General features: G+C 35.8%; 1 protein-coding gene across 3 annotated transcripts in view; it reads right to left on the minus strand.

Moving 5' to 3' along the window:
* Positions 1-15,331, minus strand: part of nav1b (neuron navigator 1b) — an 80,690-nt gene that overhangs the window by 7,553 nt on the left and 57,806 nt on the right. For all 3 annotated transcript variants that reach the window (XM_052559710.1, XM_052559709.1, XM_052559711.1), the window contains 13 exons: positions 12,025-12,108; positions 11,372-11,483; positions 11,124-11,245; positions 9,796-9,956; positions 9,544-9,706; positions 8,589-8,766; positions 8,393-8,484; positions 7,669-7,764; positions 7,385-7,550; positions 2,425-2,660; positions 1,198-1,352; positions 1,037-1,108; positions 15-211 (listed from right to left, as the gene is read on the minus strand). In XM_052559710.1, coding sequence (XP_052415670.1) covers positions 15-211; positions 1,037-1,108; positions 1,198-1,352; positions 2,425-2,660; positions 7,385-7,550; positions 7,669-7,764; positions 8,393-8,484; positions 8,589-8,766; positions 9,544-9,706; positions 9,796-9,956; positions 11,124-11,245; positions 11,372-11,483; positions 12,025-12,108 — 1,834 coding nt within the window. The remainder of the gene's footprint in view (positions 1-14; positions 212-1,036; positions 1,109-1,197; positions 1,353-2,424; positions 2,661-7,384; positions 7,551-7,668; positions 7,765-8,392; positions 8,485-8,588; positions 8,767-9,543; positions 9,707-9,795; positions 9,957-11,123; positions 11,246-11,371; positions 11,484-12,024; positions 12,109-15,331) is intronic.

Here is a 15,331-nt window from a genome sequence, read left to right on the forward strand (position 1 = left end):
AAAATGAAAATTACCAATGAGGAAATCGGAGGTGCAGTGTTTCTCCAGAAAGGTGTGGAGGTGGTACCAGAGTCTGGGCACCCAGTCCAGCACCCGCAGCAGATCTTCATTCTTCACGCTCCTGGGATCTTCAGCCTCCATTAGCTTCCTGTGCAGGTAACGTACTAGGAATCCGTTTGCTGGCTCGACGTTATTGGAAAACATCACCATCCTGTATAGAGGAAACATGTCAAACAAATATGAAAACGGATAAATAGAGGACCATTCAAACGTTTGGGGTCACTTTTTTTTTTTTTTCAGCAAGGATGCATTTAATAGATCAAAAGTGAGAGCATAGGCATTTATAATGTGCCAAAAAATTATATTGTTAAGTAAATGCAGTTTGTTTGAAATGCTTTCTATTGATCACAAAATGATGAGGTGTCTGCAAAAACAGTAAAGAGCAAGAGAAGAGCAGCAAATCAGCATGTTAGAATGATTTCTGAAGATCATGTGACACTGAAGACTGCAGTAATGATGCTGGAAATACAGCTTTGATCAGAAATACAATACATTTCAAGTAAGTAAATATTTCACTTCAGCAAATTTGCGTATATCTCATTTGCTAACATGAAACCCTATTATACCATAAATGTGTGTGTAAAAATATAAAAGTTAATGTAGTGTAAAAATAAACCACAAACCCATTGATGAAGGTCTTATATTATTCTGAAGAGCTTTTTTTTTCCTTTTGCAATAATGACCAGCTGACTGTATATTACCCTGCTTGTCAAATAAATGACCAAATGGACATGCAACTCTTATTTATAGTGACATCATTTGATATTCGTTATATTTTAGGTTTAAGGGATGATAAAATGTCAATTTTAACACTATAAAATATAAGAAATCAGTTCGTAGTATGTAGGTAGTAAAAAGGCAAGCACATGTTAGTGTCACTTAAAGTGACAATGAAAACAAAAGCGAACACGTCCCAGCTGTTCCTCACTGACACTCCACAGGAAGCTAAACGGACCTTGTGTATGTTAGTACCAACCTGAAGCTGAGGTGTAAGCCGTGGTTTGGGGTCATCTTCACTGGCTGATTGGTTGTTCCTATTATATATGGACTGAGAAAGAGAAACAAAACAACTCTTGACACCTTTAAGATGACTGGGAAACCCACTAGTCATGTCGGCGTAGACTTTCCTAGACTCACCATTTATGATATTTACAGGTTAAAGCACCATTAACAAGTTCACTGAGGGATGCTGCATCATGCACATCGTCCAAGATGATAACCAATGGGATCTCAGCTGTGCTGCTCTCCCGATCGATCTGATTGGCCAGATTGGCCAGATAGAGCTGAAGGTCCTGTTGGGATACAAAGACAAAACCACAGTCAGAGGTCGAATCACTTTTATTTATACAGCACTTTTTGCAACACTGTTTTAAAGTAGATTCCCAATAACAAATAAGAATATAACAGTGGAAATTTAACAAAATACATCAGTTATGAAGCAATTTCAGCTGTACAGAAGACAACAGTGTCATAATTCATTTATCATTTCATTTATTAATTATGACAATTGTGTATTGCTCATTTAAAATGATATCTTTATTATAATATATTCTAATAGTAGAAACTGTCACGATATTAATCTCTACAGAAGACAACAGTGTCATTTTGCAGCTCAATTGATTTAATTTAGTTCAATAACGACGTCAGTGTTGCAAAGTTGATCAATTATGAAACACATTTGATTCAGCTATAATTTGAATCAGACTTTAAGTCCCCAAGACAGGGGTTCATTATGGTTTAAGTGATTTGTTATTTATGCATATTAAAACATAACTGCTCACCAAGCCTGCTTTTATTTGATCTAGAGTACAGCAAAAACAGTAATATTGTGAAATATTTTATTTGGTCGAGATGCAACTATTTGAAAATCTGGAATCTGAGGGTGCAAAAAAATCGAAATACTATGTCCAAATGAATTCTAAACTAATCTAAGCTAATTTTAATACTAATCAAAAAATAAATTTTTATATATTTACAGTAGGAGATTTACAAAATATCTTCAAGGAATATAATCTTTACTCAATATCCTAATGATTTTTGGCATTAAAGAAAAATCAATAATTTTGACCCATACAATGTTTTTTTTGGCTATTACTACAAATACACCCCAGCGACTTAATACTGCTTTTATACAGGGTCACATATGCTAATTTGTTGCTTAAGAGATATATTCGATTATTATTGATGTGTACATTTTTTTCAGGATTCTACGACAAACACACAGTTCAAAAGAACAGGATTTACCTGAAATATAACGCATTTCATTATTCAGCTCAATTTAGTTCATCAGTTGTACTACAGAAGATCAAAAGTTGTGTTCGAATCTGATATTTCTGAATATGGAGAGTCTGAAGGTCCGTGTACCTTGCAGGACTGGCGGTGCATGTTGAAGGTGGTGGTGATGGCGGGTGTAACCTCTCGAGCGCTGCGCTCCACCAGGTATTCGGCGAGCCGGCCGGTGAGGTAGGTCTTCCCTGTGCCGCTGGGGCCTGATAAGATCAAGCGCCGGTGCTTGAGAAGCAGACTGATGTAATGCTGCATCATGGGCTTGGGGATGAGCGTCTCAAACACCAGAACGTCCACACACTTCTCCTTCAGTCCTGCAGTCAGGGGAAAATCAGTACAATACAGATCACATGTCTTACGATACTAGTCTTACAGATGCAACAAATGAATGACATCTACAAGCAATTTGCTGAGTTTCAAGAGTAAGCTGTGACTTTTTAATATAGTACAATACCCCTATATATGTATATACAGTATGTGTGTGTGTGTGTGTGTGTGTGTATAGGGATATTAACAAGCTTTTTTTTTTTTTTTTACAGATTGGAGAGTAAGCTAGAGGTTTATTGTGGTTATTTCTAATATAGATTTACAAATATAAATTTAAGCATTAAAAAAATATATCTTTATTTAATAATAATAATAATAAATATATATATAAATATATATTGTACTATATTAAAAATGTATATAAATAAAATCCAATGTAAAAAAATCAAGGACCCCTTGGCTCAAACAAATAACCACTTTTTTATTATTACAGATGCTATAATATATATAGATGTTGTTTATTCTAATTATATTTTTTGCTTGATTTTTGATCAGTCAAGAATTTTGCATGCTATTTTCAATTTTACAAGTGATATCAAGCATCAAAACAATATAATGTGCAATAGAAATAATAGTTTAATGAACAATATCAATGGGAAAAAATATACCATTGCATTATATGTTTATAATGTCACCCTATTCAGGCTGATGATGATAATATAACCATTAATCTGTAAGACATGTTTTAATGCTTCTGATTAAAGATGGAGCCTATTTTTTTATGCAGTACAGGAAGAAAGAGGGAATACACATTTTCTTCTTCGAGCGAGAGAATAGACAAACGAGTGTGTTTTCTTTAGTCTGGGTGGTCTATAGCATCACACCACCTTAATAAACAACTCTGAATTGCAGCCTGTGCTTAAAATAACACCTAGACCAAGCCCAGAGGAGTCTGGGTAATGGCCCTGCTTCCCTGGGTCATATATCAGACTGGAAGCGCAGGAATGATGGGATTGTGGATCTGCTGTTCAATCACACCTCCTGCTGGCTGCTGTTACAGTCAGAAACATTAGCGCTGGATTGCTCTTCTCTGGGGATCTGGGCTATGAACAAACCTCATTCACACTGCAGCGCGGCCTGTGGGTATTTACATTGCTTGTTGATGGTTATTGAAAATTACATTTTATATGAATTTTTTTTTGAAAAATTGTGTCAGATCATTTACTAGCTTACAGACAGTAAAACTTGAGTGTTTGAAATTGTAACCGTAAAAGGAAGGAATTTCAGATGTGGGAAATAAGGCTGTCCACTGTCCACAATTAAGCATTTATTTCATGTAAAATATAGAAATAAAAATTATATATTAAATATGTAAAGGTAATTTTATTAGTAGTAGTAGTAGTAGCATTAACCAGTGCATCTAATAATATTATTATTAATAATAATAACAATAAGAGTTTTATTTTATTTGACACACTAAAATGACTTAAAATAAAATAAAAATAAATAAATGAAATATTATACACACACACACACACACACACACACACACACACACTATATATATATATACTGGTAAAGTGGGACATTTTCTGATAATTTATATTCTGCATACTTTTTTATTATGATCCAAATGTCTTAGCCGCTCATATGATACTATTCTAAATAGCTTAGGAGCTCTACTATAGACAATAAAAAAGAAAGAAACATTTAACACAGGATGGATGACTCTTCCTCAAACACACAATGACCCCAAACCACATTTTTCAAGGCACTACTGGCAAACTGGGACACCTTTATTGGAAAACTGGGACACTTAAAACACATTCAGTTGTTATTCAAGTGTAGGCCTTAATAATTAAATACACACTAAAAATATAAACAACAACATAAACAGCAACAACAATAACATAAACATCACTTTTTTTAAGAAGGGGTGCAGTTACAGCAAATTCAACCAACCACCTCCCTCGCCTGCCCACAAAATTTTATATTGGGTTAAATTTATTTCATACAAATAAAAAATAAATAAATAAAATAACCTTAATTAACATCTCTTCTTGCGATTTTGACAGTGTCAAAATCGCATAAAAACCCCCCAAGAAGATTAATATGAACGTGATTTTTAAAAATTCTGATTCACCATTACATCCTATAACAAAATATGTAACAATTACAAATGATCCATGAGTTGTTTTATTTTTATAACCTTAACATTATTTACCCCAGAATGCTATGTCATGTTAAACATGATGTGCCACACCCCTGAAGTGATGTCATAGCCACAGATTTTTTTATTTATTTTTTTATCACATACTTGCTACTGATGAGCTCAGTATTGATTTTTAGTAAAAGAAACATATCCATGTAAAGATATAAATTATTAAGCTTAACTGTCCCACTTTACCCATTGTCCCACTTTACCAGTATTCACCCTATATAAATATATATATATATATATATATATATATATATATATATATATATATATATATATATATATATATATATATATATATATTTATTTATTTCTATATAATATGGTATAATATGGTTTGCCACAATTAAGTATTTAAAAAAAGTTGAAAAATAGCCTAAAAAACATTGTATGGGTCAAAATTATAAATTTTTCTTTTATGCCAAAAATCATACGGATATTAAGTATTGATCATTTTCCATTAAGATATTTAGTAAATTTCCTACTGTAAATATATCAAAAACTAATTTTTGATTAGTAATATGCATCGCAAGTGCTTTTCCCAATATTTAGATTTTTTGTTGCACCCTCAGATTCCAGATTTTCAGATTTTCAAATAGTTGTATCTCGGCCAAATATTGTCCTATCATAACAAACCATACATCAATGATGCTTAATTATTCAGCTTTCAGATGATGTATAAATCTAAATTTTGAGCTGGTTTTGTGTCCAAAGTCACATATTATATAAAAAAATGTATATATATATATACAGTTTTGTTCAAAATAATAGCAGTACAATGTGACTAACCAGAATAATCAAGGTTTTTAGTATATTTTTTATTGCTACGTGGCAAACAAGTTACCAGTAGGTTCAGTAGATTGTCAGAAAACAAACAAGACCCAGCATTCATGATATGCACGCTCTTAAGGCTGTGCAATTGGGCAATTAGTTGAAAGGGGTGTGTTCAAAAAAATAGCAGTGTCTACCTTTGACTGTACAAACTCAAAACTATTTTGTACAAACATTTTTTTTTTCTGGGATTTAGCAATCCTGTGAATCACTAAACTAATATTTAGTTGTACGACCACAGTTTTTTAAAACTGCTTGACATCTGTGTGGCATGGAGTCAACCAACTTGTGGCACCTCTCAGCTGTTATTCCACTCCATGATTCTTTAACAACATTCCACAATTCATTCACATTTCTTGGTTTTGCTTCAGAAACAGCATTTTTGATATCACCCCACAAGTTCTCAATTGGATTAAGGTCTGGAGATTGGGCTGGCCACTCCATAACATTAATTTTGTTGGTTTGGAACCAAGACTTTGCCCGTTTACTAGTGTGTTTTGGGTCATTGTCTTGTTGAAACAACCATTTCAAGGGCATGTCCTCTTCAGCATAGGGCAACATGACCTCTTCAAGTATTTTAACATATGCAAACTGATCCATGATCCCTGGTATGCGATAAATAGGCCCAACACCATAGTAGGAGAAACATGCCCATATCATGATGCTTGCACCTCCATGCTTCACTGTCTTCACTGTGTACTGTGGCTTGAATTCAGAGTTTGGGGGTCGTCTCACAAACTGCCTGTGGCCCTTGGACCCAAAAAGAACAATTTTACTCTCATCAGTCCACAAAATGTTCCTCCATTTCTCTTTAGGCCAGTTGATGTGTTCTTTGGCAAATTGTAACCTCTTCTGCACATGCCTTTTTTTTAACAGAGGGACTTTGCGGGGGATTCTTGAAAATAGATTAGCTTCACACAGACGTCTTCTAACTGTCACAGTACTTACAGGTAACTCCAGACTGTCTTTGATCATCCTGGAGGTGATCATTGGCTGAGCCTTTGCCATTCTGGTTATTCTTCTATCCATTTTGATGGTTGTCTTCCGTTTTCTTCCACGTCTCTCTGGTTTTGCTCTCCATTTTAAGGCATTGGAGATCATTTTAGCTGAACAGCCTATCATTTTTTGCACCTCTTTATAGGTTTTCCCCTCTCTAATCAACTTTTTAATCAAAGTACGCTGTTCTTCTGAACAATGTCTTGAACGACCCATTTTCCTCAGCTTTCAAATGCATGTTCAACAAGTGTTGGCTTCATCCTTAAATAGGGGCCACCTGATTTACACCTGTTTCTTCACAAAATTGATGACCTCAGTGATTGAATGCCACACTGCTATTTTTTTGAACACACCCCTTTCAACTAATTCAACTAATTGCCCAATTGCACAGCCTTAAGAGCGTGCATATCATGAATGCTGGGTCTCATTTGTTTTCTGAGAATCTACTGAACCTACTGGTAACTTGTTTGCCACGTAGCAATAAAAAAATATACGAAAAACCTTGATTATTCTGGTTAGTCACATTGTACTGCTATTATTTTGAACAATACTGTATATATATATATATATATATATTAATATAGATTTTACATTTTTCTCAAGAGCTCACATTTCAGTTGTTCATTAAACAGTATTAAGTGAGTGGCTCGAAGTGACTCAGTACTTCCAGCAGAAGATTGGAGATGGACATGTTCCACTGTTACCCAGCAGCCTCAACACACTGACCTTTCAGAGTCACGCTGATGCAGGAGGAGCCTTTAGAGAGGCGCACAGGAGGCGTCTCGGGCGGCTGCGCTCCCAGAACCCTCTTCAGATGGCTCAGGCTGTAGCTGTAGATGGAGTCCTGAGAGAGAGCCAGACTGGAGCCGGGGTCCACCACCGCTAAATACTCCTACAGACACACGGTGACAGGAGAAGAGCTCTTCATACAGTATTCTCAAAGTCTGAGTGGTTCTGTGTCTGAATGAGGGGTTGTTTCTGTCCCGCAGAAGACTGCAGAGGACACTCACTTTAAAAGCCTGGATAACTGCAGAGTCCAGAGAAAACCAGTCCGTCCGTCCGCTGATTTTAACCGTGCCAATGAAAAACTCCAGCTGTTTCACCTCCTACCAATGAGACACTTTCAAATCAGCTTTAAAAATGTAAAGTAGAGCAGCTTTTTTGTAGTTATGAAACAATTAATAATTATTATAATTATTAATTCTAATTCTAATTCAATATTTATTTTTTTAAATTACATCACTCGACATTTATTAAAAAAAATAATAATGTTTTTTTTAAACAGTAATATTTTCTTTGTTTTATTAAAGATTATATAAAAATATTACAAATTCAACAAACAACAATTATAAATGAAACATTTAATAATATTTTAAATTCACTTAAATATAGCTGAAATAAAACAAATATTAAATAAATAAATTAAACCTTAAAAACACAGACTTGACAAGTAAATGAAATACAATAAGTTTAGGTTACAGTACTAAATTATTTAAACAGAAAAAAAATAAAAAAAATAATTAAGATTACATATTATACAAATGTCCAAGCACACATCAAAACGACTAGAACTTAAACTAAAATTATAAAAATACAATCTAATTAAAAATATTTATAAATAGGCTAATATATATATTATATAATATAAGTCCAAATTTAGAATCAGAACTATTGGTTTTATAATGTACGATCAGCTGACTCTTCAGGATGAAGATGCTTGTGTAAAGCACTCACGTCTTTGAATAGGTGCTGATGGGGTATGCGAACCAACACTCTGACGAGATTTTCATCCTTCTGCAAAGTCGTGGTGGGGCTTTGAAAGACATCTGTGAGATGATCAGCAATTACAGTCAGAAAGTGTAGAATTCAAGAGCGTTTGGATGTGAGAACTTCATATTTCATGCATGAAATCTCTGTGTAAATGTGTGACCTGGGAAAGGCTCGTTTTGTCCCATGCCGGTTTTGCCGAAAGATGACACAGATTGCCGTGGTGATGAGATGCCCAATGAACCGAGCCCTGAGGACTGGGAGGTGGAGCTTGGCGGTCTGGAGGAGGGGCCACCCGTCTTCAGCTGGTCATTCTCCGCCTTCAGGTTCTCCACCGTCATCTTTAAATGCATTTGTTAAGGGATTTAAATGAAGAAACCCAAGTATTACACATTTAATGTATCAATTTTATTATTATTATTAACCTGTGTGCCTAAATAATAAAATAATGATAATTTTATAATATATATATCTCATATAATTTTAATTATTTTAAAATGATTAGTATTAAATAAATTATACATACAGCAATAATAATACAATTACAACAAATGTAATATTATTTATATTATTAATATCTAACACCTATATAACACAGATATAACAATAAAAAATATTATTATTTAAAAAATATACTGTATAATTTAACATTTTACCTTTTATTACAATTGTTTACTAACTAATTAAAACACCTAAATAATAACAATTAACAAAAGTAATAATTTTAAACACATACAGAATAATAACAAATATTTTTTATAACAGAATTGATCACTGTTATTATTAATTAAATTGTACATATTAATATAATAATATTCATATATTTAAATATATCACTTGCAATTATTATTTTTTTCCTTGTATTAATAACTAACCAGTACACCAATATAATAATAACAATAATAATAACTTTAAATACATTCACTATAATTAAAAAATATTATTATTATTTAGTTAATTTAATTTTACATATTTTTATTTGCAGCCAAAAGCAATTTCACAAAACCCTCATGTAGACAACCAATAAAAATCTGAGGCTTGAAATCAGTTTTACAGTTAAATATTTGTATTCACCTGTACAGTGTCTCTCAAACACACACACACACACACACACACACCTGCATGTTGGTCATGGCCTCCTGCAGCTGCTCCAGCTGATGGGCGGAGCTCAGCGCCTCCAGGCGGATGTCCGTCAGCTTGCGCTCCTTCTCCCACAGTTCTGAGCGTAACTCTGAAACCACTTTCTCTTCATGCTCAGTGTCTTCAGAGCCCTCGCACGATCTGCCGGAAATACAGGCGTCAACAATGAAAGGTGGACGTTGAATAATTCAAATCATCTTGTGAAGAACATAAACAATGGCATTTCCTACCCCGATGTTGAAGTCGAGGCCTTTGCGGAGGCGTTATCCACATTATGTTGGATTTTGGGTGAAGATGGGGTGGATGTGACTGGCGTTGCAATCTCCTCTATATCTGCATATGGTGCTTTGGATCCTTTTTTACTGAAAGCCTTGTTGAAGGAGCTCCTCAGCTATATGTAGAGCAGAAATGAGGGTCAACGTTCAGCTAAAGACTACTGCATATTGAGAGTCTATTAAAAACAAATATGAATTCACAGTGTTCATTTCCAAGGTTTGTCATAATCATAAAACACAATCACAGTGGAGGCATATATGATTTGATGTTTGTGATGGCACATCTTAACAATGAATTGTAGCTAAAATGATCCAAATAGCTTCAAGCAGAGCATTCGATTAGCATTGGTAGTGCAATGCAACGAATGTCTATTTCTCAGCAGTGTTAATGTTCATGAAAATAAAACTGGAATTACTTTCAACTGGAATATAAAAGAAAATATAAACATTAGATGAAATTTAAACTTAAATTGTAGAAATAAAATTAGACATGTTGCTTTTGAAGTTAACTGAAAGAAATGTAATAAGTAGTATTAAAACCCTTAAAACAACAATGAAATAATAATAAAATAAAGCTATATAGACATTTAAAAACCCTAACACCTAATAAAAATGAGAAAAGCACATAACAAAAATTACTAAAATAAAATAAGATAAATAAATATTTTTTTTGGAATACTGTAATAGTATATAGAAATAGTGAACATGTTAAATTAAAATGCTGTTCACCCTATAAAGTTTCATAATATAATGCTTATCTCAGGCATTAATAATGACAGTATTAATCACAAAGCACATATCAAACAGTTAAAGAATGCACAAAATGATGGAGAGTAATAGGACACCTGTCAATCATGTGTCACATTAATTTTCCAGGCAGTATGTCTATTAATATATTGTACAGTATATACTATTAAAACACAAATTCATCAGATTCTAATCCTGAAAGCATCCATTTCAGACTATACTGTACAATTTTAATTTGCTGAGACCTACTGACTGAGTTTTTGACCACATAATATAATGACAAAGAAGATATTGATTATTTTTTCAGAGATTTTAAGTATGCTGTGATTGTGATGGATGTGGATGGGATGGGATGGGCTGGGAAAACGACTCACCTCATAGACCTGTGAAATAGGGAGCAGGGAAGCGAAGGGAAGAGATCACAGTCATACTTAATCACAGCATTGAAACAGACCATCTACATTACACATACAAGATCAGCTAAATGAGCAGCCTGAACCCAAGATAAAACCATCTAAAACTGTTCCCGTCCTCACCCAGCTCTTCTTCTTCTTCTTCTTGGCCTCCTGTTCCTTCAGGCTGCCGGCACTGGAGTGACTGGTGATGCTGTTCAGACTGGAGATGCTCTCTGACGAGTTCTGACGGTCGATCTGCAGCTCTGAAGAGCAAATCTTTTTTAATTTAGCGCGCACTTCCATCAAGTCTAAAAAAAAGTCTAAAAACCACAAAGAAAGCCTAATGCACAAAATAAGGAATAAATGTACATATATACAAAACATTGAACCTTTGGGTGTGGTTTCGGGGACACTGAGGGCCACGTGAATAATTGACTGGGCTTCTGTGTTCTTGACCTTTAAGACTTCTATGGTTTCCCTCAGGTCCTGTAGCTCGGAATCCTAAAATGATAAACCAAAGGTATTACTTATATGTTTATTGTTAAAACATGAACATATCTGATTCCACTGTTGAAAAGAAAACTCGTAACAAACAAACCATGAAACTTCATTGCTAAAACCTAACACAAGTGCCTTTTCTGGCTGTTTTTGGTGTCAGTTTTAATGAAACTGTGCAATTTGTGTGTTTTGTGCATCCCTGTGCCTTACTTCTGATGAACATTACAGTACTCACATTATTTCGCAGATTTAACTGTTTAGTATTTAAAATTCTAATAACAGTAAGTTTGCGTATAACCAGTTTTTGAAGAATGAAATCTAAAATAACCGATTTGCATTTGAATATTTTTTAAAATGTAATTTATTGCCATAATCAAAGTTGAATTTTTCAGCATCATTACTCCAGTCTTAAATGTCACACGATCCTTCAGAAATCATTCTCATATGCTGATTTTCTGATTTCAATAATAGTTTTTATATAGTAGGCAAATGCACAAATTTTACAGTGCCAACTCTAACAGCATGTTGGTTTCTGTACACTGACCTTCTGCTCAGAAGTGACAGACAGACTCTGCAGTCGCGCCGTCATGAGGGCCAGACTCTGCTCAAACGCTGCCACCAGGTTCGCCTGCAGACACAGAGACAGGTGCAGGTTAGTGTCTGACAAACACTACTGATCATTACACACACTCACACACTCATGTGTGTCTCCATCTGGGCTGGGAAAGTGCGATGGGAAACCACGGGAATCAAGAACAGCTGTGGAAATGGATGGATGGATGAATGGAGGGTGAGCAGAGGACGACCTACAGGCTGGAAACGACAGAACCATGAGGTTGCCATGTGACGACACACACGTTACAGGAGAGAGTGAGATGGTAGACTAAACCTGATCAAAAATACAATGCCCATCATGCTACTCACTGTGACTCCAGCTGGCCCATCACATACGCAACTACACACACATTTCATGAAGAAAAACACCACCGTGACGCTAGGCTGCTGTGGGTGGTTGCCAGGGTGTTTTGCTAGGTGGTTTCTAAAGGTGTACCTGTATTCTCAGTGGTTGCTAAGGTGTTTCTATATGGTTGCTAGGGTGTTCTGAATGATTATTAGTGCATTGCTAGGTGGTTTCCAGAGGTGTGTTCTCGGTGGTTGCTAAGGTGTTCTGAATGATCATTGGTGTGTTGTTAGGTGGTTTCCAGAGGTGTAGTGGTTGCTAAGGTGTTCTTAATGATCACTGGTGTGTTGTTAGGTGGTTTCCAGAGGTGTAGTGGTTGCTAAGGTGTTCTGAGTGATTATTGGTGTGTTGCTAGTGGTTGATAAGGTGTTCTGAATGTTTATTCATGTGTTGCTAGATGGTTTCCAGAGGTGTGTTCTTAGTGGTTGCTAAGGTGTTCTGAATGATCATTGGTGTGTTGCTAGGTGGTTTCCAGAGGTGTAGTGGTTGCTAAGGTGTTCTTAATGATCACTGGTATGTTGCTAGGTGGTTTCCAGAGGTGTAGTGGTTGCTAAGGTGTTCTTAATGATTATTGGTGTGTTGCTAGGTGGTTTCCAGAGGTGTAGTGGTTGCTAAGGTGTTCTGAATGATTAGTGGTGTGTTGCTAGGCGGTCTCCAGAGGTGTAGTGGTTGCTAAGGTGTTCTGAATGATCATTGGTGTGTTGCTAAGTGGTTTCAAGAGGTGTGTTCTCGGTGGTTGCTAAGGTGTTCTGAATTATTATTGGTGTGTTGCTAGGTGGTTTCCAGAGGTGTAGTGGTTGCTAAGGTGCTCTGAATGTTTATTGGTGTTTTGCTAGGTAGTTTCCAGAGGTGTGTTCTCAGTGGTTGCTAAGGTGTTCTGAATGTTTATTGGTGTGTTGCTAGGTGGTTTCCAGAGGTGTAATGGTTGTTAAGGTGTTCTGAATGATTATTGGTGTGTTGCTAGGTGGTTTCCAGAGGTGTAGTGGTTGCTAGGGTGTTCTGAATGATTATTGGTGTGTTGCTAGGTGGTTTCCAGAGGTGTAGTGGTTGCTAAGGTGTTCTGAATGATAATTGGTGTGTTGCTAGGCGGTTTCCAGAGGTGTAGTGGTTGCTAAGGTGTTCTGAATGATCATTGGTGTGTTGCTAGGTGGTTTCTAGGCGTGTGTTCTCAGTGCTTGTCAGGGTGTTTCTAGGTGGTTGTTGAAGTTTTTATTGAATGATTATTAGTGTGTTGCTAGGCAACTGCTGCAGAATGTTACTAAATGGTTGCTAAAGGTTTGTTATGCGTTTGCTAGGGTTCAATGGATGTTTGCCCGTTCATTGTAATGTGGTTTCTAGGGCATTAGTGTTTTCTTATGCATTTGCTTAAGTGTTCTGAATGTTTTTTATAACATTGCTATGCAGCTGTTAGTTAGGGTGGTCTAAGTGGTTGCTAGGGAATTTATATGTGGTTTCTTAGGTGTTTTGGTGTTTATCAGTATATTGGATTTCCCATGGGGTTTCTTTGGAGTTCTAAGTGGTTGTTCGGGTGTTATGGAAAGTTGCCACAGTTGTTCACTGAGAACATCACTGAATATAAAATTGCACTTTTTGTTGCAACTGTTGCTGTTTGTTATTTATTGTTGGTGACTATTCATTGTTGTTGTTTATTTTGTTTTCTTTTGTAACTGAGACTCATCAGACAGAATGTTATTTTACTATGTACAGTGACAATAAGGCAAATTGAATAGTGTTGCTATGTATTTGCAAAAGTTTTTTTTTATCATGTTCCTAGGCCGTTCCTATGGCTCCTATGGCTGTTGTTACATGGTTCATGGTCACATTATTTTATATGATATATTATTATATATTTTTTATGGTTTTTTAGGGTGGACACGTATATAGCACAAATTGTGTGGTACAAGTTACACACAGAAATCAATAATTTGGGCTAAGGGTTTGTTCAGATAAAAGAAGCAATCCTAAATTAGTGCACATTCACAACTATGTTAATGTTTGCGATTGTGGTTCCCTCATTCAGCACCCAAGATCAACTCTATGACATCATCAAAACCCAGCCAGATGATACCTGAAAGCCACAGAGCAAACATAAATGACTTCCATTCCACATCATCAGTCAGTGAGGGCGGGGGGACACATGCAACAGCGACGGACAGGGCTGCGAGTGACAGTCCAACAAACCTGGCCTGCCTGCAACAGCCAGCAACCCCAGGCAGCAGTCAGTCATCAGAAGCCGGGACAGGAAATCAGCCAGGGAGAGAGGGACAGTGCTGTTAGGACTATAGGGCCACAACCCTCCATCCCAAACACACACACACAATCATATATGCACTTGGATCAGCATCAGAAATGAAAATGTTTTGTTAAAGCCCCTCTGGAGATGATTATGAGGGCACTTTTGTTTCCACCCATATATAACACACTCTACTGTAGATCCCTACTCAGACAGGATTACTTTTCCCTAAGATGATTAGGTAAAATAGTTTTATAGATATAGTGATTTTAAAAGGTCACCTATTAAGTCTCAGGTGTCCCCAGAGTGTGTCTTCCCAGCACAAAACACCCCACAGATCATTTCTTTTACAGCATCATTCTGAAAACGCCTATTCTGAGTGGAATAGGGCTATTCCTTTTTCAGAATAGGGCTGTGCCTTTACAAGATCTGTTTGGTTTTGATCATCATGTCTACACTGCTGAAATCATGCATTTTAAAGCCATATTAATTTAAAATCTAAGCACACACATCCAAAGCAATCGCACAGAAAGCAGCTGTCACATGGCATGCGAGTGTTAGACTAAGTTCTCTTTCATGTTCTATTGCGCTTAAACTATAAATACCTGTGAAAGAAAAATGTTTAAATTAGATACTGCCATTAATAAAAGCAGAAAG

Source organism: Carassius gibelio, chromosome B6 (assembly GCF_023724105.1).
Source record: "Carassius gibelio isolate Cgi1373 ecotype wild population from Czech Republic chromosome B6, carGib1.2-hapl.c, whole genome shotgun sequence".
Classification (NCBI taxonomy): Eukaryota; Metazoa; Chordata; class Actinopteri; order Cypriniformes; family Cyprinidae; genus Carassius; species Carassius gibelio.